The sequence below is a fragment of the Phocoena sinus genome, chromosome 6, assembly GCF_008692025.1.
Source record: "Phocoena sinus isolate mPhoSin1 chromosome 6, mPhoSin1.pri, whole genome shotgun sequence".
Taxonomy (NCBI): domain Eukaryota; kingdom Metazoa; phylum Chordata; class Mammalia; order Artiodactyla; family Phocoenidae; genus Phocoena; species Phocoena sinus.
Genome location: NC_045768.1, coordinates 113,904,311 through 113,931,700, shown reverse-complemented (window position 1 = coordinate 113,931,700; position 27,390 = coordinate 113,904,311). Strand labels below are relative to the sequence as shown.

Genomic DNA, 27,390 nt, shown 5'->3' with positions numbered 1-27,390 from the left:
TCTCAAAAAACCCACAGTATACTTAGGATAGAATTAACAAATATGTGAAACATGTGTATGCTGAAACTACAAAAACTTGCTTAAAAAACCCCTCAGTAGAGAGGTATACCATGTTAAAAAAAGAAAGAAAGAAAGAAAAGAAAAGAAAAAGTATATCCAGGGAACACCAGTAACAGAGTGGGGAAGTAGAACCAGGGAACAAGGAAGCCCAAGTAAGGCTGTGATATGAAGCAAAGTCCTACAGAAGGTAACTGTGGTTGAATCCGATGTGGGAACCTTGGAGAGAGTCATAACTCAGAGCTGCCCCACCAGGGGACAAGGGTTCTGGTGTATTAATGCCCACCCCCAACACCAGTCAGTCACTGGCTTCCTCCCCACCTGCCGGGGGACAAGAATTCCCAGGCACATCTAGTTTTCTGTGCAGGCAGGCACAGCCCTAGGGCAGCCGGTCAAAAAAGAGACAAAGGTGATTGGCTACTGGGAGTGAAAGCACAGCAACACCAAGACCAATAAGCAAAAAAATGGCAAGGGTTCCGAGGAGATCTGGTTAGAGACCTGACAGTTTCTGCTATGTTTCCGGGTACACGGGTACAAGAAGTGACTTGGGTTAATAGTAGGGTTAGACGTGTGTGCTCAACTTTACAAGTTACCTACCCATTTTCCAAACTGTCTACCAATTTATACTCCCAACAGCAATGTCACATTTAACAGACCCTGTTGGTCTGCACCCTTCACAACCTTGCAACCGAAATTGTGGTCCAGAGACCATCAGCATCAACTCAGAAAGTTGTTAGAAAAGCAGCATCTCAGGGCCCACTCCAAATCTGCTAAATCAGAAGTTGCAGTTTTAAAAGATCTTTAAGGGATTCATGTTAAAGTTTGAGAAGCCCTGCTCTGTATCACTTGGAATTATCAAACTTGTTCATTTTCGCCACTTGAACGTCAAATGAAATCTCACTATGGTCTTGATTTGCATTCCCCTAATTAGTTTCAACATATGTTCAACACCTGTTGGCTATGTTTCCTTTTCTGTAACATTCCTGTTTTGTATCTTTTGCCCATTTTCCCATTGGCTTATTATTGATTTGTTCATTACATATTTTAAAAATTTATTTTATTTTTGGCTTCACTGGGTCTTTGTTGCCATGCGTGGGTTTTTCTCTAGTTTCAGCTAGCGGGGGCTACTCTTTGTTGTGGTGCGCGGTCTTATTGTGGCGGCTTCTCTTGTTGCGGAGCACGGGCTCTAGGCGTGCAGGCTCAGCAGCTGTGGCTCATGAGCTTAGTTGCTCCGCGGCATGTGGGATCTTCCCAGACCAGGGCTCGAACCCGTGTCCCCTGCACTGGCAGGCGGATTCTTAACCACTGCACCACCAGGGAAGCCCTCGGTACATATTTTTGATACTCAACTGTTTATTACTTATCTATGTTGCATAAAACCTTCCATCAGTTTGTAATCAGCCTTTTTGATAATTTTAAGGTGTTTTCTGATGAACACAAGGTCTTAATTTTAACGTAATCTGTTTAACCAGTCTTTTCTTTCCATGTTTAAGAACGCTTGCCACATACCGGGGTCTGAAAAATATCCACTTGTATACACTTGACCCTTGAGCAGCACAGGTTTGAGCTTCGCGGCTCCACTTGCACGCAGATGCTTGTCAGTAGTAAACGCTAAAGTTACCACACGGCCCGTGGTCGGAGGAGCTGGGAATACAGTTATACGCAGATTAACACCCGCGTTGTTCAGGGGTCAGCTGTATTTTCTGCTAAGCATTTTGACACTTAAAGCTTTTTTCCTTGCCGAACTGATCTTTGTAATGTGAAGTAAAGCCCCAAATTAATTTCTTCCCCCACAAGCTTCTGCCTTCTGTCCCCACCAATCCGCAAATTCATTCTTGCTCACGTAACCAAAGATCCCCTAGTCACTAGAGCCCCTTTTTACTCGCGACTCACCGAGTCCAGCAGAGCCGACACTCAGGACGCCTTCCTTCCAGAAAACCTGGCGGCGGCGGCGGCGGCGGCCGCCGCCGGCGGCATGAGGACCGGCGTCTCCTGCTTCCCACCCACCGCCGACCAGCGCGTCTCAGGCTCTTTCCCGGGCCCACCTGTCTCCCCCGGGCGCCCCTCCCTCCCTCCCTCCCTCCCTGAGGACTGTACGCGGCACCTGTCAGGTGCCACACGGATCTACAATTGCCAGCGTCAGCTCCTCACTCCGCGATCTCACCTGGGCACGCTCTTCACTCCTTAATTACCGTTCACGCGGAGGCGAGTCACCGTGCGCCCTTTGCCCCCACGCCCCCAACCCCGGGAGGTCCTTACGCATGCGTATTTGAGGTTTCCTCTTAGGTTTCGGCAAGACACCTCAACTCAGCCTGGTTAAAATCGAACTCGGCATCTTCCCTCTCCCCAGAGTAGCACTACGCGCTGCTCCCTCTGAACGAAGGCTTCACTTTTAGTTCAACTATCCTGCCCCAGAGAAGCCCCTCCTGACCTTCCAGGGCAGCTCAAACCCCCAGCAAGAGCAAGAGGGTTCAGTGGCAACAAGAACTCCCCGCTCTTCCCGTGCTCACCTCAGCTGTAATCCGACGTTTGGTGATGGTTTAAGGTCCGCTTGCGCAAACCAATTAGCCTGTGGGCTCCAGGGAACCAGCGTTCGTTTCCACTATGCCTCCCATGACTAGCAGTGTCTGGTGTGCAGTAGGAACGAATGAATAAATACTTATTTAATGAAGTAACGAACATTGTGCATCACTGAAAACTTCTCCTAAAAGCACCTCCACATTTTCCTCACCCCGCCCTACCCACAGCAAAATTCCCAGGGACAGGGCTCCTGACTTGTGTTTAAATTTAGGGGGAAAAAATATTCTCCAGGTGATACCAATAGCACCCCCATTTGGATTATTAGTCCAAGGGTTCCAAATTAAACTGGTGGTAATTCCTCCAAGTCAGTCATGTTGCCTAAGAGAAAATAGTTGATTGGCTTAGCATTTCAAATTCAGTTATAAATTGAAAGTAAGCATCAAAGTCAGAGATAAAAGGCCAAAAATAAGAGTCACAGAATATTCCAGGATGTGTACTGAGGGAACAGATGTATTAATATTTCAATGACCCACCCCTCCCTCCACTATAGCACAATGTAATTAATGACTGTTGACCTTGAATCAAAACATAAAAGGATTTATCAGTGTAGTTCTGGGATGTACCAGATGTTCTCAGAGCTGAGTGGGTAAGGTGGAGGGATCAAAAGATGTACAGACACTTAGTATTCAACCAACATTTACGGAGTTATTTAACTAAAATGAAAAGAATGAAAACACCGTATGGTTTCTACCCTCAGGAGCTTGCAATGTAATTGAAAGATAAAATTAATATAAAAGAAACTTTAAAATTATTAAATACTTTGTAGTATGTTTGTCAAGTTAGGGCAGTGGTAGGACCTTTCAACTTACACATACTTCCATCTAAAAAGCTTGGAAAAATGTTTCAGCAATGTAAGGCATAACTCTTGAATGTCCAGAGTAATCTTCTCCCTTTATTCCAGATAACAGAAGCATACACATTAAATCATCTTCTTCACATAAATTATTGTCCTGAAATTTACAACATATATTTCTCTCTTAGAAAGCAGTTTAAAACCCTCTTATAAACTGAACATGGGGGCTTCCCTGGTGGCGCAGTGGTTGGGAATCCGCCTGTCAATGCAGGGGACACGGGTTCGAGCCCTGGTCCAGGAAGATCCCACATGCCACGGAGGAACTAAGCCCGTGCACCACAACTACTGAGCCTGCGCTCTAGAGCCCGCGAGCCACAACTACTGAGCCCTCGTGCCACAACTACTGAAGCCCAGACGCCTAGAGCCCGTGCTCTGCAACGGGAAGCCACTGCAATGAGAAGCCCACGCACCACAACGAAGAGTAGCCCCCCGCTTGCTACAACTAGAGAAAGCCCGCGAATAACAACAAAGACCCAATGCAGCCAAAAATAAATAAATTTATTTTTTAAAAAACGGAATATGAAAAAAATATGAAAAGCACAAATTTAAAAACGTCCCATGCAAACATGTTAACACTGGCTTTAACCATAAACCACTTCCTAACAAGCACTCAACACAGACTGGATTGCAGGCTCCTAAGAGCCACGTAACAGCTGCAGCGGCGTTATCTTGTTAAGAATTCGCTGAAGTTCTTGAATCTCTGAATACGAGCAACAGCTGGCAACCCATTTCAGCGCCAGGATGAGAGCACGAAACACGTCCCACCCAGGCGGTGGGAGCTGATGGAGACGTCACCTGCGGGGCGGGGACGGCTGGCTGCACCTGTTTAAGGCCTCGCTCCACCTTACATAAGTTCGATGTGGGCGGGAGCGGGTGGACGCTTCAAAAGGGGTCATGTCTTGACGTGTGAATATACACACTTGAAGGTTAAATCCATCCATAAGCCACACCTCAGTGCCATTCGTTCCAGTGACACCTGCTTCCTTGCCGACCACCAGCCGAGGAGGCCCCACGGGGTCTGGAGCACGGGAGTCTGAGAAGGGCGCTGGCCCGTGGCCGCCCAGCAACGCCTGCGGGCAGGCGGCGCTGGAGAAGCGCGTGCTCTGTGCGCAGGACGCCGGACACCGCCCCGACCGCTGCTTCCCTGCGAGCGCCGGGCACTGTGCACGCCTGAGTGCGGTCTGTGCACCGCCGTGTCTGCGGTGAGCAGACCGTCCGGTTACAATAGTAACTTACACCTAACTGGCTTGCTCACGTCCTAAACAGACTTCTCGAAGTAAAGAAGGCTATTTTGAAGATCAGCGCAAAATAATTTTTGAGGAATCAGGAATCTTGATTTGGAACACAGATTTGACTTTGTTATTTTACTTTTATTACTCTGCATTTATTTAATATATCCTATTAATACGTTTGCACTGACTTTCAATACAAAATTAAATCTGCTTACATAAAATCATTTCGGCTCCAATAAAATTGTAAAAAGATTGCTGTTTAAGGTGCAATAAATATTTAAAACATTTTAAAATGACAAATTATAAAAATCAACATGAATCCAGTGACATTTAAAATGATCACAGTATTCCCCACAAAACAGTTCAACGCAAAGTAGACGTCATCTGATGTTTTCACTCAGTTTGCGTCTTCATCTCTAATCTCAGGCAAACGTCTTCTTTTAAGACTAATGCTTAACCTGTTCCTTGTAAAGACATTTAACCCACTGTTACTGCATATTTACTTATTTATGGTTGTTCATAATTATTAGTTTTCTAAAATGTCAGGCAAGAATATTATTATTGCTGTTTTTAAGTAGCCTGCTAAACTGTCTTTGTGGATTTAAAAAAACAAAACAAAAAACAAAACACTTCCACTTCCTAAGTTGATGAGATCTATGCAGCTCACACCTGTACCGGGTATTACAACAGTAAGGGTTAACTCTCACTATCTTTGAGCATTTCCACAGGATGGGTCAACCGTCCACACCTGCACTTGCAGTTTGTTGTGCCCAGTGGCTCAAGAAGGTGCGATGCCACGCAAAGAAACCAAACTCCACATTCGTTTTCAACCTGTAAATCAAATGACTGTCCGAGGGGAAAAAGGGATACAATGTTTAACTCTAGCAGGGCTGCTAAGGTATTGACACCTACCCACGCCCTGTAAATACTCTTACTTTGGCAATGGCCTCCAGGGTTAACTTCTGGAGTATTCAGCCTGATACAACGAAACAACTAATGACAATTAGACCATATAATTTTTCCCACTTTTGCCACAAAATGTATAAATTAAGATAACACCTGTTTATATCACTTGCAAAATGCCTATACAGTCAGCCCTCTGCATCCATGACTTCCACATCCATATTCAACCAATCACGGATAGGAAATATTTTTTTTTTAAAATTTCACAAATTCCAAAAATACACTGCATTTCCACTGTACTTCAATTATTTACACAGCATTGACACTGTGTTAGGTATTATGCATAATCTAAAGATGATTTAAAGTATACGTAGGTTATATGCAAATACTATGCAGGCTGTGGTATGTAAGGGACCGGAGCATCTGAAGACTCTGGGGCTCCTAGGGCAGATCCCTGTGGGTACCGAGGGGCGACTACACAGTAACACTGCTGCAGCCTGGAAGGTACGTGTCATTTAGAAAGCACAGCTGGTCACATACTGTCCTCTACAGACATATTCACATAAAGATGGAAATCAACATTTGTAGAATCAGTAGGTTTGATTAGCGGATGCAGGTATAACAGTGTGTGCCCTTGACTCTAATAATAGCTGTATCAGTCGGCTACATGGTGAGCTGCAAGCCTCCGTCCACCACCAGGACGTGCCCTGTAATGTACGGAGACTCTAAAAGAAACACGACTGCATGGGCCACATCAAGGGGGTCTCCAAACCTCCCAAGAGGGATGTTTTTCTTTAAGTGTTCTTCTTTCAAGTCTTTCGTCATATCTGTATGAACAAATCCTGAAAGAGAAATGTTTGCTCATTCAGTCGAAAAGGGCAGACACTAAGACACTTGCTCAATTTCAAAAAAAAAATAAATTCGCTGCTGAAAATTTGAGATGATTAATAAACCTTGTTTAGGAAATACAGAGTTTTGCTAGCAATCAGTACCCAAGTACTCAATTTTTATTCAATTTAACCCAATGAACATTTACTGAACACTAAAATATTTGACCCAACTCGTAGCACAATATGATTGGATAGATATAAACATGAATAAAAATTCCATTCCTTAAGGAACCTGTAACCTAGGGAGGAAACACTCACTTGCACCCCTAATTATAACAAAAGGAACTTGGGTGAATATCCTGATAGAGGTGAACACAAAGAACCACACAAGTGATTAATTTTCACTTGATTAGGGGTGGAGTGGGGGAGTAGAGGGAAGAAAAGCATCACAAACATGGTCACATGACCTGATTTGGCAGGTCTGACAAAAATTAGTTTCATGTGCTATATCTAAGCTAGCTGATGATTAGAAAGACCAGTATTTCCAATGTTCCTATAAGAAAAAAAATCTAATGGAATTATCCAATCCTGATGCAAGTATACACAGAAAATTTTTAAATTTTAAAGTTAACACGGCAGTGCTGCGTGCAATAAGGTTTGCAGAGAACATGTTCTCAAGTGGCAAGAGCTGTAGTTAAAGTGACATAATATATGGAGTACCAGTTCTAAATGGTTCATAGCACAGAAGAACTGCATATCTATTACGGAAATCTTGTGAGATTAGTCTGATACATATTAATACATATTACCAATAACTTCTATAATCAGTATTCTGTACGCTACTCATCATTTAGACTTAAAAAAAGAAGGCAAAGTACAACTGTGATGAAACCGCGTCATGGGTGCGCTGTGAGCGGAGCTCCACCTACAGGAAGATCCCAGTACTGCACAGGCTGCGGCTACCCAACAAGCAGGGTCGCAGGGCTCCTGGATCCGAAGCCTCTGGACACACTTCAGGGTCAAAGGTGCCTCAGAAAGTGAATCAGGAAGAGAACGCACTTCACATGCCTACAACGTCGACTGAATAAATCACGAATCTAACATTTAAATATCCAGGTCATCTTCTCAAAGAGTTCATGATACAATTATTTACTCTAAGGTTGTTTTGAATTCTAGCAAAATTGGCATAAAATATTTCCCCACTAACTCTCAACCCTTGGCAGAAAATCAATGATGCATTTTAATCTTAAAAAACAAAACAGACCTTAATAAGCTACAGTAAAAACGCGCTGCAAGAAAGACCTCGTGACTACCGGTTAGCTCAACTTCTAGGTGGCTCCGCTGACGTCTTCTCAGAGGTGGCATTTCGTGGCAAGCAGGGCATTGGGTGAGGACACCCCCCACTAGCTTCCGTCCCCCGCTCCGCTGTACTCTGCAAGCTAACAGCTGGGCAGCATGCACCATCTAAACTGCAGCCTGCTCCTGTCTCGTAAAACAGGGGCAGTAGACTGAGAATGACAGACTTCAGCTCTACATAGCTACGACTCCAGGATGAAGGTATGCCTCGTCATGGGTCGTCGTATTTCCCCTCAAAGACCCCCAGTTCTTACACTGCAGCCGCGTGGCTGGAAGAGCTCCTGTTCAGCAAGCACCAGTGGATGCTCATCCGGGTTGTTACTCAGGCTGTGCCGAAGGGAACTGAGGTGCCCAGCTTCTGGGGGAATGTAAGGCCACACGGTCTGTGAGAGGCCACCAGAAGTGTTTTCACCCTGGGAAAAAGGCAGATCTGGAACAGGGCGCGAGGTGCGGAAAGGCAGACTGCAGACAGGAAGGGAGATTCAGGCAGTGAAACGGCGAGAAGGCAGGCCTCTGCCACAGAGATGCGGCCGTGGGATCGACCCGGTCCTCCAGAGCCAGCCACGGGAGCCAGCCACCGAAGCAGACAGACTGACATACGCGTGCTTCTGACAGGAGACAGGCCTCGTCCGACGCCACGGCCTGGACTCATGTCCGTGAGGGCTCAGATCTGTCGGGGAGAGAGCGGAGCCCGCGGGTCCAGCACAGCCTCAGGCTGCTCGGGCCCCCGCCCCGCGGGCCGGCTCTCCCTCGACTGCTCCCACCAAGTGGAGGATCAGGGCGTCATTTCACAGGGGGAGTTCCAGGGCCTCTCCCACTGCGAACGGACAGCTGGACGGACAGGCCTCACAGCACAGCTGCCGGCCAGCGCTGGACTCTGCGCTGAAAGCCTAAAAGTGCAGTGGGAGGGGGAGGCCAGGCTGAGAGGGAGAGAAGCCGTCCCCAACGCTGGCTTCTCCTCCTGGACCATGATGTCGGATACAGAGAGCAGGAACCTGTCCCAAACGCAAGCACCGTCCTCTCACTGCCAGCAGCTTTTTTTTTTTCTTCTTCTTAAATTAATAGACTTTATTTTTTAGAGCAGCTTTAGGTTTACAAAAAAACTGATCAGAAAGTGGAGGGAGTCCCCACATACCTCATAAAACACTGCCTTCCCCCTGCACCCCCCCAATTATTAACACCCTGCCTTAGCACACTGCATCTGGTGAACCAACACTCACACGCTATTAAGTGAAGTCATGGTTTACCCCAGGGGAAGCCCTTTGGGTTGGATAGGTCTATGTTCCGACAAATGCATCTCATCATGTATCCACCACTAGTCTCACGCACAGCGGTTTTACTAAAACTAAAACTCTATCTGCAGCTTCTTCAAATTCATATATATCGTCCCCTAATTTATCAGAAATCCAAAAAAAACATGAAGCTAGTCTCTAGTGATAAAGTAGTCCAGGCTCTACCAAATTTCACTATCATTTTATGCTACAGCTCATAAATTACATGATCCTGAATTATAAATATATCCACAACCAGGGCACTGCATATAACATCTCCTAGACTCTCTATCAAATCTCGTGGGACCTGAGCAGAGATATTAGTCGTTTGTAAACACTGCACACACCCGTTTTGTGCTTGTGTTGTTTCCCAATTTATGATCTCTCCTTGGCCCCAGAAGATGCTCTCCCATAGCATTCTCCCACTTTATTTATAAAGCTCTGGAAATTTCACTTTACTACTCACTTTACTACATATATATTTACAACACCTTTCAAGCTGGGTTATAAAAATTACAAACTCCCAGTTGGTGCCACTGTCCACAGATGGCGTCACTGTGGATCACCTATGGGAGTTAGAGGCTTCGGCGGGCTGCAAAGCTGTCACTCCTTAAGCCAGAGAGATAACTGAGCAACAGGCGCTCGGCCAACAGAACAGGACACCGCTGCTGCAGTTCCACATCGGTGATGGCACGCTCAGTACACTTCTGAGAGATAGGAGCTCTTTAGGAACAGGATACCCTTTCTCAGAAAAGCAAGTGTGTGGCTCTCGTCCAGTGAGAGCTCATATTTGGTCAGCTCCCAAGGAAATGTACTTCCTTGACCCATTTTTGGCTACCTATAGAGTATAAATAAACAGCATCTCACTTCCATATGACTTGGTCACTGTTTTAGTTTTAAATATTTTGACATACAGCAGAGAGCTTATATCTAAATAAGACGCCAGGACTTTAGCCAGTTTTAGACACCAGTACTACCAATTGTGGGATGTGCACTGTCTAATATAGCTCTCTGCTTACATGTCCATTCTCTGATATAAGTTCCTAGGACCTAGAAGGAATTAAAATAATCCAAGACACTTTTTTAGGGAGATAAAACAAGGCTGTTGCCAAAATCTAGACCAAGATTTTAACCAGAACAAATGTGTATGTTCTAATATTACGCTTGTAAAAGTGTACAGGGAAGCAGTGTAAAAAATCAACACCACACTGAACAGCACACAACAGCACCTAAAGCAATATCTGTTTTAAGTAGCTGCAAGCTTCTGCAAGCACCTGCCGGCAAGACTTTGTCCCAGGAGTAAACATAAAAGCTCTGCAACTAAAACAAGGGAGGAGAGGGAGCAAAACACTTAGGGTGCCCTGTAGAAATACATGACTGCTGTACCATCTGTCCAGACGTTAAGGGCACGTACCCTTTGAGCCCTGGCAGGTTCAGTCCCAAGATGACACTCATATATATACTCACACATGTGCAAAATAAATCACTTACAAGTACTGTCACTGCATTACTAGTCAGACCAGCAAAAGATCAGAAACAACCGAAGTGCCCAATGAGAGGCACAGGTTGAATGAATTACAGCGCACCCATAAAACAGGCATTATTGTCTTTTAACTCAGCCATTAAAAACAGCGAAGCAGTCACAAAAGACCACACTTCGTATGACAGGGACAGAAAGTAGATGAGTGGGTGCTAAAGGCTGGGGAGACTGGAGGGAAACGGGGAGTGAATGCTCACGGCTACAGGGTTTCTTTTGGCATGATGAAAATACGATGTTCTCAAATGTATCAGGGTGATGATGGAACAATTCTGTGACTACACTAAACCCACTGAATTGGACATTTTACATGGGTGAATTATGAGGTACGTGAGTTATATTTCCATAGAGCTGTTATTTTAAAAAGTGAAGCAGTTCTCTATATGGAATCAACTCCAGAATAGATTGTTCTATGAGTAAAGCGAGGTACAGAACATTGTGAATAGTATGATCAATTTGTGTTTTCTTAAAAATATGTATTGTGAATGAAAAACGTTGCCTGTCATATCAGTAAACAAAGTGGTGGTCCAGTGGTTAGGACTCTGTGCTTCCACTGCAGGGGGCATGGGTTCAATCCCTGGTCTGGGGACTGAGACCCCACAAGCCTCGGCGCCAAAAAAAAAAGTAAACAAAGGCTGTTGCAGCCATCAAGCCACTACAGCTGCCCCCAACGGTGAGCCCTGAGGGGACTCAGGATGGGACAGATAGGAAAGCAAACGACACTGGCCCCAGAGAGCTGAGGTGCAGATCAAAGGAATGATTGCAGTGAGCCCAGACTCTTGCATCTTCCCATACACAGAAAAGTGCTAAACTCCTTAACTTGAGATGTCTGGTTTTCTTTAATTAACAGTCATCTTTTGAAGTTCCGATTACCTGGCCTTTGTTGCAACAACTCCTCTACATCCTGGCTCCCCCTTACCTCTTGGGAGCAGCCCCTCGGAGCTGTCTGAGAGGCTGCCTCCCAGGCTTAAGCCCTCAGAAAGTCTGCCAAATAAAACCTAATTCTCAATTTTTAGGTTGTGCTTTTTTTTTCAGTCGACAGTATATATATATATATATATGCTCTACTGACTTATATATGAAATACAGAGAGAACTAGCTGACCGTGGTTGGTTGCCTCTGAGGAAGGAACTGAATGGCTAGAGAAGACTCACTTTGCACTCTATGCCTTTTTGTACTTTTGAATTTTGTGCATGTTTGTGTTATCTATTGAAAACACATTTTTAAAAGCAATGTATCGGGCTTCCCTGGTGGCGAAGTGGTTGAGAGTCCGCCTGCCGATGCAGGGGACATGGGTTCGTGCCCCGGTCCGGGAGGATCCCACACGCCGCGGAGCGGCTGGGCCCGTGAGCCATGGCCGCTGAGCCTGTGCGTCCAGAGCCTGTGCTCCGCAACGGGAGAGGCCACAACAGTGAGAGGCCCGCGTACAGCCAAAAAACAAAGAAAAAAAAGCACTGTATCCAATATAGTTTCAATTTATCAAATATTCTGTTTCTCATATTCAATATTTTCCAATCAGTAACATTTATCCATGATGAGAAATTTATAGTTAATGTAATACCAAAACTTAGCAACTAATTCATCTTTAAAAAGTTAAAAATATTAGGCAGCAAATGATAGCCTAATTTATTATTGTGCTTGTCCCTTGTTTTTCCTATTATGATTTGCTTTTTAACTGTTTTTAACTTAATTGGAAACTCCATTTGCAGATGACGAGGAAAACTAACATTAAAAATAAACATATCAATTCTGATGTTTATCAACTCCGTTAAAGGATCTGAAGAATCTAGTAGAAATTACTATCTAAAATAAAGTTAATAGTCCATAGACTCGATTTAACGCTACCATTTCAACTTGTACTTTGCTTCTAATTAGTGAAGCATGTTCATACCATGCTTATAGCGCAGCCAATATAATATATTACACTACAGCCAAGATAATAAAGGTCACCCTGCTCAGTGTCCACATTTTTTAGCAACAGGATTTTTCTTTCCTTCAGTGTAAACTGCACTACAAAGTAAGATCTTTAGGAAAGGCTATACAAACACACATCCCTAACACTCATAAAACTTCCCTTTATATACAAACTGGATTTGAACTATTTAGCCTGTTGCCTTGACAACTAATTAACCCTGACAAAATTAAGCATTCCTTCTCCAGCGTTTCCATAGCATCACAGGGGTACCTGCTTGGCACTCATCACATGGCACTGTAATTATTCGTCTATACACCTGTCTTTCCCACTGTACTTCTTCCTTGTGGCAGAACTAGCTTACTCGTGTCTGATTTTGGAGCGTTGCCAGCGCTCACATACAGGAGACACCCGGGAAGTCTGCTGAATGAATGAGTAGAATCGGGATCAGGAACACCTGCACTACCCTGACACCATCCAGCTTCGAGATCACCGTGACCTAGAGTTAACTCTTCATCACCCACACTACTGCAATCCCTAAAAAAGAGAGAAGCACACACATGCTGCCCCAAACCATAAATCATCTACTCTATACATGGTTAAACTCAGCTAACACGAAAATCAATCGGGTTGCACAAAGCACACACACACAGAAAGCAGGGCCAAGACCACAATGCAGCTTTGAGATTTTCTTTTTTTCCTTTTTTCCCCCCCAAAAATGAATGTATCTAAATCGAGTCATTTATCAAATGTTCATGGATTTGGAATGCTTGAACTCAGCTGGTCTCTGACTAAACAATGAATTGGGACGATGGAACGCTGTAGACCAAGAGGCCTGCCAGGACATTCCAACAATTCCCTGGTCCCTGCTGGTTCAGCACTGGTGCCAAACGCAACACCAGCTCTAGGGCCCACGGAGCAGAGCGGCCAGGGTGGTCTTACGAGCCCCCAGCGGGCCAGCTCCAGTGCCCACAGCAAGCTGGGTCAAAGGTCCCACGGCGACTGGCAGAGACACAGGAGAACACTCACTGTCCTCAACAATCCACTAACCAACCTTCTATCACACCAGCTAATGAATGATGATGCAGATTTGAGTTTTAGCACCTTTTTACTAGTCTCTTAACTAATCCAGGCTATTTTTATCAACTAGTAATTTGTCAAAAGGCAAATAATGTAGAGGTAAAAGTTATAAAATTGGAAGATTCCAGATATTTTAGACAGAACATAATAGCAAAAGAAAAGACCTAAATCTTTTAATGATATAAAACAAATTTAAGGGGCCATAATTTTTAAGGCTTATTAGCTGACAATCAAAAGATAAAGCTTTTGGGCTTCCCTGGTGGCGCAGTGGTTGGGAGTCTGCCTGCCGATGCAGGGGACGCGGGTTCGTGCCCCGGTCTGGGAGGATCCCACGTGCCGCGGAGCGGCTGGGCCCGTGGGCCATGGCCGCTGGGCCTGCGCGTCCGGAGCCTGTCCTCCGCAACGGGAGGGGCCACAGCAGTGAGAGGCCCGCGTAACGCATAAAAAAAAAAAAAAAAAAAAAAAAAAAAGATAAAGCTTTTGTAACAGTTCCACCAAAAACTAGCTGTGGAACCTTGGGCAACGCACTCTGTCTCTTGGGGCCCAGTCTTCTAAACAGTTAAGATGACTAGAATAAATCATCACTAAGATCCTGTCCATCTAACATTATCCCATAATCAGTGCAAAATTTTAAAATAAAGATCTCATATACAATATAAGGTACAAGAAATTTTTTTCTAGGCACCAGTTCATTACTTGATTTTTTTCGCAATCATTTTAGAACTACTCATTTTAGAACTTTTCCTAATCATTTTAGAATTACTTCTAATCATTTTGTAAGTATTCAGGTTCTAAACTACTCTTATCTATGAGTATCAATTCACAGGCTAATTAACGGCTTCCTTCTCCATAAAGCAAAAGGCATAATCAGTAGTTATTTTAATAAGTTTTAGATAAACGCACAAACGTGTGTCTGACAAATATGTAACCGTGTGTGCGCACGCACGTGCGCGCTGGCATGCATCTGGGCTGGGCGAAGCGCACACTTTCTCACGCTGCCACGCTCTCGTCTCCCCCGTGCTCTGTGAGCCACCCTAGCTCTGCCTACACCTCCAGGGAGCAGCTTGGGACCGGCTCCACTGCCACACACTCACACGAGAACGAACAGCCCGATATCAACCTGCTCAATTCGTGGACTTGTCAACTCTTTTGGAAAAAAAAACAGACTAAACGTCAGCCTTGGACAGGTCTTCTGTACTTTTTTGTTTATTTTGTTATCTGCAAATTTGTACAAACATACAAATGGTTCTACTCTCCAGAGACGTGATTTCTGAGGTTACCGCTGGGACCGGAGACTGTGTTTGGAATACTGAACTGCAATGTTTTCTTAAAACCAGAGTCTACTTTGTTACACAGGTCTGCTTGTAAATTTGTGGAACCGCAGATATTTGAGGCAGCTTCCATAATTTTCATTTTGTATTTCTAACTGGACCAGTACTAACTTTATATGTGCTTAACTGGTTTATACACCTTGGGACGCTACCTGGTACGTTTCTGACTCATCTTAGAAGCACCGTACTTAGCACTCACACTCTCAATGGTCCTGGCCTATTCCGACAGGAGTGACAGGACAGTCCCGGAGACTCTGCCTTTCAGGTTTGGGAGCGCCTGATACGTTTTCACGTACATACTCTGAAGCGCTCGCACCTGCCCCCACCATCCTGTGGACTCCGCGCACCCACAGTGCTGTCTTTTGGCGCCTGCGTGCTCGCTGGCTGTTTCAGTTACTCCCGGGAGCCTCAAAATGTGTGGACATCAGAAAGGGAGACGTGTGTTTAAAACTGGAGATTTGGGGCAATTTAACCTTGTTGAACTGCGCTTCAGCAGAAGCTTTTCCTCCTAATCCTGCGCCTGTTCTGGCCCAGGCGGAGGCGGGTTCTGCAGCTCTGCCTTGAAGGAGCGCGCCCAGTCACTCCACCCCCTCTCCCTTCTGCCCTGAAGGTCACTCGGCACACAGTGGAAATCCAGGTTTAAAATGGGACTTCAGTCACTTGTAGAATGCTTTGTGTTCATGGGTGCAGATGGCTACCAAATGGAATAAACTTGGTTACAAACTGGGGCAACTAATTTGAAAAGCAACAAACCAGCTCTAAGTTGTACATTTGAATTTATTTAAAAAGTCTTAGCACAAGTTGGAGAATTTCTTTAGCCTTTAGCAACTTAAACTATAATTCCCATCATTCTGTTTCAATATTTTCCAATTACCTGTAACAGACCAACCAGGCTAAACTGGCTTTGCGTCCTATTTAATCCATCAATATTTTCAACTCGTGTGGAGTGCCTCAAGTCAGCACAGTGAAAGGAACAGGTGCACTTTATAAAACGCCCCCCTCGCCTTCTCCAGGAGGCTCTGACTGCTGCGGTACTGAGCCCACATCACATTTGCTTTGTCTTCCAGGTGACCTGCGCCCTATTGGCTTGGTCTTCCTACAGGCTTCACAAGAACACCAGTGTTCCTGATGGATTCTCCACAGGCGGCCCGCTCTATTGCGAGCCCACCACCGTGCACCCCCCACCCCACCCCCACCTCACGCCCCATGACTTCTACTCCTGAAGATTCCTTAAATTCCCACCTCTCTAACCACGTTCATTGTCGGCCACTCCCAAACAGGTCGGATTTTAGCAGCCTGAGTTCCTCTGAGGAATACCTCCCACACACGGGCTAGAACCTGCGGTGGCCGGCGTGCGTGCCCTCACTTCTGTTACCACGTGCCACCACTGCTCCCCGCACCATCACACAGCAGGCCTCAGAGTGCCCCCTTCGCTCACTAAAGAGGCAACCACAGCTAAAATCACTGTTACAACCTACTACTTCCCAGAGTGACTTTTCAAGAGATGTTTCTTCCTCCTGAGTCTGCGTAAAATATATTTTCTCCTTCAAATTTTTCTTTGTGTTGAAATTCTAACGTGAATACGGGGTAGCTCTCTGGGGCCCAGTGACACCAGTGAAAGGTGTCTTCTCCATTTTGGAAGCAAACACATGTGACCTCCGATCATTCTTGCTCTGTACAAACACTGGCTTTCTGCGGTACAGGCAGACCTCCTTTTATTGCGCTTTGCAGACACTGCGTTTTTTTACAAGTTGAAGGTTTTGGGCAACCTTGGATCAAGCAAGTCCACTGGTGCCATTTTTCCAATAGCATTTGCTCACTTCATGTCTCTGTGTCACATTTTGGTAATTCTCAAAATATTTCAAACTTTTTCATTATTACTGTACTTGCTGTGGTATCTGTAATCAGTGGTCTTTGATGTCCGCACGACAACCTGACTTGAAGGCTCAGATGATGGTTAGCATTTTTTAGCAATATTTTTCAATTAAGGTATGAACACTGTCTTTACAGATATAGTGTTACTGCACACTTAATAGACTACAGCATAGTGTAAACACAGCTTATATGTGCACTGGGAAACCAAAAGGTTTGTTGACCCGCTTTATTGTGACATGCACTCTACTGCAGTGCCTGGAACCGAACCAGCAGTGTCTCTGAGGTCACCAGTACGTCAGTTATTGTAGGGGATTACCGCATGAAACGTGCAAACGACATCATCTACACAGCCCTGTTGGATTATCTCCTCTGGTTCACACTGTTATTAAAAGCACACTGTATTATAGAGCTATTCAGATATTTTAGATATAAAGATGTGTTATTTCTTTAATCTAGACATATGGAATACATTAGGTAATAGATGCATTACTTGGAAAGTTCTGCTTTGACAAACTGACAAAGTCTAAATTAACAAATGCTGTAGCCCAGCGAGCAGCCAATCAATGAAACATCCCAAGAAAAGGAGAAAGATAATTAAAATGGAAACAGTTCTCCAAAGGGACACAACTTGGACCCGTTCACCTGCAGGGTGTATGCTACCAGCACTCCCCAGCCCACTTACTTGAAATTCTTACATTCAGCTCTTGCGAGTTCTTAACTTAAATACAACTGACTTTAAATGAGAAGTTTCTCTTGTGGTTTTAGTACAGATGCAGCATCCCGGCCCCCTGAGTCCCATCAGACCAAGGTCATGTCCTCCCGGGCAGCACTGCTCGAGGACTGAGTAACAATGCAGGTCCCCTGCTCCTGTCCCAGCACCTCTGAGAAGTGCCTGATGATGATGACGTACTTACAGACACAAAAACAGTCTTTACTGTTGTCGTAAAAAGCCATAGATGCATATACATTAAGAGAAAAAAGAAGTTCCCACTTACCTGGCGCAACTACATTCACTCTAATTTTCTTTCTTGCTACTTCTTTCGCAAGAGCGCGCGAGAACGCAACTAGCCCGCCTTTACTGGCGCTGTACACGGACTGGCCAGAACTGCCTTTTACACCTACAACGCTTCCTGGAAAAAGAAATGAGAGCAAATTCAAACCAATTAATGGGGCTACTATTCTGAATGTTCAGATGCTCTACAGTAAACAAAGTACAAACTATTCTACCCTGTCCTTGGCTAAAATTAGGAATCCTAACCATTGTCATTTGAGTAGTAAGACTTAGGGTCTGAGTCTGCTCAGATACATAGAGAAAACAGGATCCAAAAGAAGCTCACGGGAAACCCTGAGTGCCAGGCAGGGGTTGAGAACGGATCCATTAAGTGACAGGAACCCATTCTCATCTCTGAGGAGGACAAACATGACGAAAATCCTACAGTACTTACAAAGGCTTCCAACAGGAAAAGGTTAAAACCAGAAAAAAAAAAAAAGTCAGATAAAGGCTCATTTCATGATTCTACCACACATATAAGTATTTATTTCCACCTAAAAAAAATAGTTCATCTGAGGATAAATCTTACTAAATTTCAACTACTATCAATCTAAATTAGCAAAGTTTCAATCGCACACTATCTGTAAAATTGCAATTTAGTTACCTTCAGTGATGTACTAACCTGTACTGCCTACTATAAAGATTCTTGGTGGCTTCATTTATATGAATATGAAAGAATAATTTATAATTCAAGTATCAACTGTATGGAAATAAATTCTTGCAGAAGAGAAATTGGGGAAATAATCTTCTCCACCAGTGACCTATACTTATGATATAAAAATTAATCAAGAGCCTCAGAAAATTTTTGAGAAAGTAATTTAATTTTAGATAAAGAGAACATTCCAAATACTTCTCAAATTATAATCAACAAGTCCAATATTAAAATATTTAACCACGTCAGATGTCCCATGCCAGTTAATGACAAAGGAAGAGAAATATGAAGCACAGAAAGAGAGAAAAGACACATCAGACACAGGAAACGCAAGTGGAGAGAGAAAGGGGTTTGGGGAGAAAGAAAAACAAGGAGAGACACAAAAAACTAAGAACAATGCAGGCTTAAGAGGAAAGGCCAAGCATGAGGCTGGAGCAGCTTTATTTCACGCCATAGGCTACAGTTCACCTGTCAGAGTGATAACTTCTGAAATACAATGGACTTTCTCGCAGTTTAAAGTAGTCCCCTCTGTGATAAGAGTCCCCTAGCTTATTTTCAATACTCTATTTTTATTTACTTTCAGCATGAGTCTAAAAGTTTGCATGTAAACAAAGGACAGATATGGGCTTTTTATATATATCTAAAAGGGGGATATTTTAGAGTTAAACAAATACACCCCACTTTACCAGGTGAAACATACAGGCCAGTGTACCAGCTTACAAGAACCCAAGTCATATCTGGCTGTGTTAGAAGGCAAAGGTCAACTCATTTACTAAGCTTTTATAAGAAAACTGACCTCTCACATTTTTAAGGGTAAATGTCAAAAATGTTCTACTTCTTATTAGCACAGTATTCTTTCCTTTCCTCATTTTTAAAAAAGAAAACCCCTATATTCTGGCTTTAAAAACCCTTATATTCTGTTTTAAACCCTATATATAAACCCTATATTCTGGCTTGGAAAGACAGCTCCTGCATTAGAAAGAACAGGGTCACTGACTTTAACAGAGCAGCAACCCCCTTCTGTGGCCTTCTACGGTATCGCCACTTAAAAGGCAGATGGCATGCTGCTATTTTCAAACTGTCAGACTGAAATACAACCTCAAGCCACTTTGCATTTTAAGGTCTATAGGCACATTCTACAGTCTGTCTGCCCTGCGGGTAGGTGAACTGAAGTCCAGGAGTTACTTACATCACCCTAAAAAACTGAAAAGGTTGTTCTCTTAAGTAAACCTCCTCTTAGACCTCTGAACTAGATTTATTAGTGACCCATGTAAGCAGTGTAGAAATCACTTTTTAGCCCCCACTATCAAAAAGTTTTTAATTTCTTGCCCAGTTTGAAAATTCGGTTTCACATAGAAATCAGGATGTTCGGACTTCCCTGGTGGCACAGTGGTTAAGAATCCGCCTGTCAATGCAGGGGACATGGGTTCAAGCCCTGGTCCGGGAAGATCCCACATGCCGCAGAGCAACTAAGCCCGTGCGCCACAACTACCGAAGCCCGTGTGCCTAGAGCCCGTGAGCCACAACTACTGAGCCCGTGCGCCACAACTACTGAGCCTGCGCTCTAGAGCCCGTGACCCACAACTACTGAGCCCGTGTACCACAACTACTGAAGCCTGCGCACCTAGAGCCCGCGAGCCACAACAAGAGAAGCCACCACAGTGAGAAGCCCGTGCGCTACAATGAAGAGTAGCCCCCACTCACCACAACGAAAGCCTGCGTGCAGCAACAAAGACCCAACACAGCCAAATATAAATAAATAAATAAATATTTTTAAAAGTTAAAAAAAAACACAACAGGATGTCCAATTTCTCTTAAAAAATCCAAATAGCTGGCCAAACTGCACCATGTTTGTGCACAGCAACCACCTGCTGGATCTGAGCCATTCCCCACTGGGCACCTTTTGTCATGTATCACCTGGCTCGTGCTGTCACTTTCCCAATACCTGGTGGTGTCACTCATATAACACCTGCTTGACCACTAGAAGGATGTAAATGGGTGATTCCTGTTTTACCGATTAATCAGTTAATCTAATCCTTTTTCTACAGATAATAAAGATACATTCCGTCCAAGTTTCACAAGTAAATATGTTCCAAATTACTTGATAACTTTCTTATGGTACATGAGATAATAATAAACCCACAGAGGTCAGACTCACCCACATTCACAATGGACCCTGTCTGCTGTTTAATCATTGTCTTCACGGCAGCTCTACAGGTCAGCATGGAGCCCAAGAGGTTAGTATGAAGCTGAGATAGCATATCTTCGACATTTGTCCTTACTAAGAGGTTATCCCTACCGAAAAAACAAAAACCATGTAATTTAAAATTGGGATAAAACAAAACAAATTAAAAAGTCAAGAAATATGTAACATTTTCCCTGAATGCAGAATACAAGAAGTGCTTTATATTTGAGCTAGAACACTTAGACAGCACATTTTAAACTTGGTTTGAGGCACTAAAATAACAACTGATAAGCCAGAAAGGACCCCTTGGAGGACAGGCCCTGGCCCCACTCAAGTAGAGGGGCACATACCCCTAACTGCTCAAAGTAGGGCCATGTGGTCAAAATAGCTTGAATGAAGTAACTGCCTCACTACGCCTTGCTTAGAAAGTAAATTTTTATATTATTCTAAATATTCTGTCCTAAATTCATTAAAAAAAAAATACCCACTCTGATTCCATTAATATTAACTGAGAAAACATATATGGTGGCAGAGGTCAGGACCATGGTTACCTATAAGGAAGTAATAATTGGGAAGAAACTGAGAGAGCCTGCTGGGGTTCTGGAAAAGTTCTGCAGCTCAATATGGGTGGTGATTACAATGTTAAAACCGAAATGTACCCTTACTATAATCTCAATATAAAAGAATGAAAAGAGTGTGTGGACTGACAGATCAAGTTTCAAAATACATAGTTTTTCTTCCAATGAGAAGTAAAACAAGTTAATTAATATGTTAATTCATATTATTCAAAGACATAGAAGGAAAAAAAGACATATAGAAATGTACTTAACTTTGTGACCAACCTGTTAATTCCAGCTGCATTTACCAAGAAATTAACTCGACCTAAGTTCTTCTCTATCTCTTCAAATGTATTTTGAACTTCATGTTCTTTGGCAACATCACAGCTCAACGCCAGATGATCTCCTATACAACAAAATTAGATCAGAATTACTAATAAAGTATAACTTAAAAATGATTCAATACACATTTGTCAAGCATCTACTACGAGCTAGATCTGATCTATCCAGAACATGAGATAAAACATGATTATGTCCCCGATTCCTGATTTTGTGGAGATCAGTCTAATAAACTGGATGGGGGCAGGTGGGTAACAAGAAATAAAGTACTTTGTATGATCATCTAACAATATTTATAGCTTTGACACTGACCCCATGCTATGCAATTCAACAGTTTTCTCTGTTTTATATTCCTTTTTTTTGAAACTTAACGTCTAATTCGGTTAGGTTTTTGATGAATTGGTTTCCTGGCCCTGAAATAAACTCTAGGATTTTTCTGTTTGTTTAACTATGTCACATATATTATAATGACTATTGTTCAAGCCTGACCATTAGGAGAGATAAGACAAAGCAGGAAGCTGTTAAAAAAAAAATGCTAAAACTTTTTTACTAAAAACAACTCTTGCCTGCTTTGTAAACATATCCACTTTTTTTGAAGTGTTTAAATACCAAAAAAATTACACTTCAAAGAAAGCATTCTTTATTTAATAATACACCTCTTTAACATTCTAAACTGTAGATTTTTTAAAAAACTAAACAATTGTTTATGTTCTGGCTAACCTCGCCTAATACATTAACATTAAAATTATCTCCTTAAACATTCGAAGACAGTAGGTCATCCGGGAAGTGATACTCTCTGGGTGAAAACCAGTCCGTCACTCATGGACGACGTAATTCAAGGAAATGCAAGGCCCCAGAGCATCTGCCTCTCTCTCGGCTCTTACCTGAAGACAGGCTGGACCCACAACCCCTGAAACCCAACCAGCAGATTTCATCCTGTCCAGCCAACACTTATGGTGTGGGGTGACCCAGAAGGACCCCCACGTTCTCGCCCCTTTGAATCTGAGCAAGAAGCATGGCTGAGATGCTCTCTGGTCCATAACGTACAAGCGGCCCACGTAATCACTTCGGTGAAGCCGTCGGTGACGTTCCTGTAAAGGTGCCCCCCACCCCCCCCCCCGGCCCCCGACGGTGAACCCGGTGCCCCTGCTCCCGGCCCGCCTACAACCTCAACAACAGCTGCGAGCTCGGACCGTCACAGCACCCAGTCTCCCTACCCCCCAGAAACTGAAATTCGCAGATAAACTGACAATCCATTCCTAATAAACGGGGGTAAATGGAGTTTAAGTGCAATGACAAGGAATCTGGCGGAACAAATCTCATCGTCCCTTGGTGATGGTCACCAAAGCACCGTAGTGACGTCAGTGCTTTGGGCACAGGAAAGCAGACCGGGTACAACCAGGACTGGAAGGGCCGCAAACGTCCGGGGCCGGCACTGCCCGCGCATGCGCACACGTACCGACGCGCAAGACCACGCAGGCGCACTGGGAAACCTCGCCAGACCGCGCCGCACCTGCGGCACGCACCGCCCCGCGCCCCACATGGTGAGCCTGACCGGCCCGGGGAGGAGGGCGCCCACGACGGCTTCTCGGACCCGCATCGGCCACGGTTCACATTCGCCGCGCGGAGGCGGGGCGCCCCCGGTCGGTACCCACCGCCCAGGTCCCCGGCCGCGGCTCTGGCCCCCTGCAGATTCCGGGCGACGATGGCCAGTCGGTAGCCTCTCTGGGCCATCAAGCGGGCCACCGCCTTGCCGATGCCCCGGGAGCCTCCGAACACGGCGCACACCCTGTCCATCTGGGACGGGGAGCCGCAGACCCGGAGGAGGAGACTACAAGGCCCGGCCCTTCCCACCGGCCTCGCGCCTTCACATCACGGCAGCTCTCACAAACCGAAGCGCCGCCCCAGGCCTCACGCCGCCGGACTGGAGGGCGGAGGCGCCCGGAGCGCCGCGTCAGCACGTCACGTCGGCGCGCCGACGTCAGTGCGCAGAGGCCACGGGCGCCACGCCCTCCGCGGACGCGAGCGTGGGCGGGAGAGACCTGGGGCGAGAGAGACTGGGAACGAGAGCCAGCTGGAAGGGGCCGCGCTGCATGCTGGGACTTGTAGTCTCGGTGCCGGCGAAAGGGCGCGGTAGCGGTGCGGTGGGTGGGGTGGGGCTTGCCCTGCAGTCGGGGGGCCCTGGGCTCCGGCTTTGCCAACACCCTGGACGCTGGATGTTCCGTCGTAAGATCAGGACCGTGCCGGGTTGGGACGCGGGGATCACAGCGTTAGAACCCGGGATGGACTCTACAGGTTGTGTTTGGCTGAGACCTGAGGTCCTCCCGTGAAGGAGTGGACACCGGAGTCAGCGTCACAACAGACCTTGGTCTTCCTGTTGTCCAGCTTGGCTCATGTGCCCCACGCAGGGTGAGGCCTAACAAACCAAACCGTGGGCGCGTCTGGAGCAGAGAAATGTTTCGTATAGGGCTGTAAGAGGGAAGAACAAGCCTGACTCCATAGTGGGTCTGTTTCTTCCACTTTAACGTTTGTATTCTGTTGCTTTCACTTTGATTTAAGAATGTTGCCTGCAGCCTGAAATATACAGGAGAGCCAGTGCTCAAGGCTCTGACCTTTAAGGGGACACCACTTTTCCATTCACACAGAGATAAAAAGTTGCAGAACAAAGAATAACGTTGTTCTAGTTGGAGGTTTACAGGAACATCGTGACCTGACCTTTGTGGAGAAACTGCAAGAACAAGGGATTCCTACGCAAAATGTGCAACAACCAGCCACACCCCCTCCCTCACTTGGCCTTTAAAAATGCTTTGGCGGTTTTTGCGGCACAAGACACCCATCTCCTTGCATGGCCCTGCCATAAACCCTTCTCTGCTCCAGAGTCCGATGTGTCAGTACTGTTGACCTCACTGTGTGTCCACGGCACATGAACTTGGTTCGGTAAGTTTCAGGGAAGGAGTTTTTATGGGCACAGTTTGCTAGGAGGTCTGCGGAGTGTGTACCCCTCTTCTGATTGGTTGGTGGTGAGGTAACAGGGTGGTGTTCCAGCAATCTCAGTCATCAGCCTCTGGTTCCAAACAGTCTGGGTCCCCGTGCTTGTGCTCAGCCTGAAGTCACCATCCTCCACCGGGTGGGGCCTTAGTTCCTGCAGAAGAGCTCAGAGACATGTATGAGGCTGTTATGCAGGTCCCCTGAGGAGAAGCCAGGATTCTGCTCCATCTTGCGCTATTGCTTCTTTCTGCACCCCTCCGCTAATAAGTAACTGTTTGAATCTGCCCTTTGGAACTCAGGAAAGGTCTAGGAAGCGGAAAGCCTTTTTCCTACGAACAAGAAATAGGTGACATGGAAAAGCTTTTATACCCGGGAGGGTCCCACACGGTCCTGCTCAGTTTCAGTCCCCCCCCCCTTTGATTCTCCTGCATCTTCAGGGGAACAGGTGTTAGACAAGAAAAGGAATAACATTTTGGACAGAGGGGTTAATCATAAACGCAGTTTTAGAGGGACTCGGTTTCACCCGCCTGAAGGAGTGGGACACGAGGGTCAGACTCAGCCCAGACCCCGCCCTCCCTCCCCCTGCCCCACCCGGACACACTGTTCTCAAAGGGAGCTGTTGTTGAGGCAGGTGCCCAGTCAAGAACATACAGGAGGAGCTCAAGAAAGGCTAACTGAACGGTCCTGCCTCCGCATCCTCGGCTGCTGCAAACAAACAAAAATACTTCCTGCAGTTCTGAAGAGGATGTGCTCAGTGCTCTCTGGGTTAAGAAGCTGAAAGTTGAGCATTTGATACAATTTTACTTGATACAATCTTTATATTAAATGTTTCAGAAAAGTAAACCGTGGTCCCTACTACTAAAAAGTAGACCATCTGCGGGCAACAGGACAACTACACATGAAACACAAAGGAGGAACACACAATCATGAAGTGCAAAGTTATCTTAACAGGACAGCTCAGAGGAGAGGGAGGTCAGTGAAGGACGAAGAAATGCATGGGGAAGCTGGATTTGAGGGCTGGATGCAGACTGAATGAAGGCAGGGGAAGAGCCCCAACAAAACAAAAGTCCTAAGCAAACTGAGCATCATTTTTGTCCTACCTAGCTCCTGGAGGGATTTGAAGTGGCTTGCAAAAATATACAGTAAAACCTCACATCCATTAGGATGGCTACTATTAAAAAAATGACTAATAATAACAAGCATTGGCGAGGATGTAGAGAAATTGAAACTCTTGTGCACTGTTGATGGGAATGTAAACTGGTACAGTTGCTCTGGAAAACGGTATCGTGGTTCCTCAGAAAAATTAAAGATAGTCTTACCATATAGTCCAGCAATCCCACTTCTGGGTAATTCCACTTCTCAAAAGAATTGAAAGCAGGGTCTTGAAGCAATATTTGTAAACGCATGTTCATAACAGCATTATTCATAATACCTAAAACATAGAAGCAACCTAAGTGACCATTGATGGATGGTGGACAAGCAAAATGTAGTACACACATGCACACACACTGGAACATTAGTCACCCTTAGAAAGGAATTCTGCAAGATGCTACAACATGGATGAACCTTGAGGACATTACACTAAATGAAATAAGGCAGTCACAAAACAACAAATGCTGTATGATTCCACCTATACGAGGCACTCAGAGCAGTCAGAATGATACAGAAAGTAGGATGGAAATTGCCAGAGGCTGGGGAGGAGAAGGAAAGGAGAGTTGGTGTTTAACAGGTGTAATGTTTTTGCAAGATGAAAAGCGTTCAGGAGAGGCATGGTGGTGACGGAGGTTACCACATGGGTGTTACTTAATACTATTGAGCTGTACGCTTAAAAATGGTTAAGAAAGTAAATTCTATGTGTATTTTACGACAATTTTTAAAATTGGGGAAGAAAACAACCACATCAATAAAAATTTTTTTTTTTTTTTTTTTTTTTTTTTTTTTGCGGTATGCAGGCCTCTCACTGTTGTGGCCTCTCCCGTTGCGGAGCACAGGCTCCGGATGCGCAGGCTCTGGACATGCAGGCTCAGCGGCCATGGCTCACGGGCCCATCTGCTCAACGGCATGTGGAATCCTCCCGGACCGGGGCACGAACCCGTGTCCCCTGCATCGGCAGGCGGACTCTCAACCACTGCGCCACTAGGGAAGCCCTGCCATACAAATATTAACATTTACAACAAGAACACTGAATGCAGTTTAAAGTTTCTTAATGGGGTTGTCTTTTGTCCCTAAAGCATATAGCAATCCTGTCAAAATACTGTGATTTAAGAGCACTTTAAATATTACTTCTCTGAGGAGTTATAGCACAAACTTGATACTGGGTTGTTTTCAATATTTAGAAATTATTTTATGATTTTTAAATTTTGTCTTTTAATTATATAAAACATTTGCATGGTTCTTAAGTGTAAACCACAAAGCAGGTACATTCAGAGAAGCACAGCTTTCATCTGTGCCTCTGTTTCCTGTTCTCTTCCTACCCGTATAAAATGTTAAATTTTTATTTATCCTTCCATTCTTTCTTTTTGAAAATATTAGAAAATGCATGTCTCTTTCCTGTTTTACCCTCTTTCTTATACAAAGGTCAGACACTACAACAATTGTTCCACACATTGCTCTTTTCAGGATGATAATATATCTTGGAGATCATGCCATGTTTCTTTTCACACTTGCACAGTCCTCCATAGGGATTGTGATTGGCAGAATCCTAAAGACGACCCTCCCCTTCCCACCCCAGCTATTCAATCCAACACTAGCCTAGGAACCACTGGGAAGAGAATTTGAAGACATAATTAAATCCCAATTCA

At 44.9% G+C, this 27,390-nt stretch overlaps 1 protein-coding gene across 2 annotated transcripts; it reads right to left on the bottom strand.

The window, feature by feature from the left end:
• Positions 1-3,967: 3,967 nt before the first annotated feature.
• Positions 3,968-26,483, bottom strand: CBR4 (carbonyl reductase 4). 2 transcript variants are annotated; one of them, XM_032634915.1, is made up of 5 exons: positions 23,257-26,476; positions 21,548-21,668; positions 20,679-20,815; positions 17,813-17,947; positions 3,968-6,467 (listed from the first exon to the last, which is right to left on the bottom strand). In XM_032634915.1, the coding sequence occupies exons 1-5, from the start codon at positions 23,396-23,398 to the stop codon at positions 6,289-6,291; spliced, it is 714 nt and encodes a 237-aa protein (XP_032490806.1). In that variant the 5' UTR covers positions 23,399-26,476; the 3' UTR covers positions 3,968-6,288. The 2 variants fall into 2 exon arrangements, with proteins under 2 accessions (XP_032490806.1, XP_032490805.1); XM_032634914.1 differs by lacking the exon at positions 3,968-6,467 and having other exon boundaries at positions 14,089-17,947; positions 23,257-26,483.
• Between the last annotated feature and the right edge of the window lie 907 nt (positions 26,484-27,390).

Bases quoted from the DNA above. Each gene is read 5' to 3' on its own strand.
- CBR4 (XM_032634914.1), bottom strand. From the start codon at position 23,398: ATGGACAGGGTGTGCGCCGTGTTCGGAGGCTCCCGGGGCATCGGCAAG. The intron at 21,669-23,256 runs GTGGGTACCGAC...TTTGTTGTATAG, and splicing joins CGCGGCCGGGGACCTGGGCG to GAGATCATCTGGCGTTGAGC. The intron at 17,948-20,678 runs GTGAGTCTGACC...TTCTTTTTCCAG, and splicing joins AGGGTCCATTGTGAATGTGG to GAAGCGTTGTAGGTGTAAAA.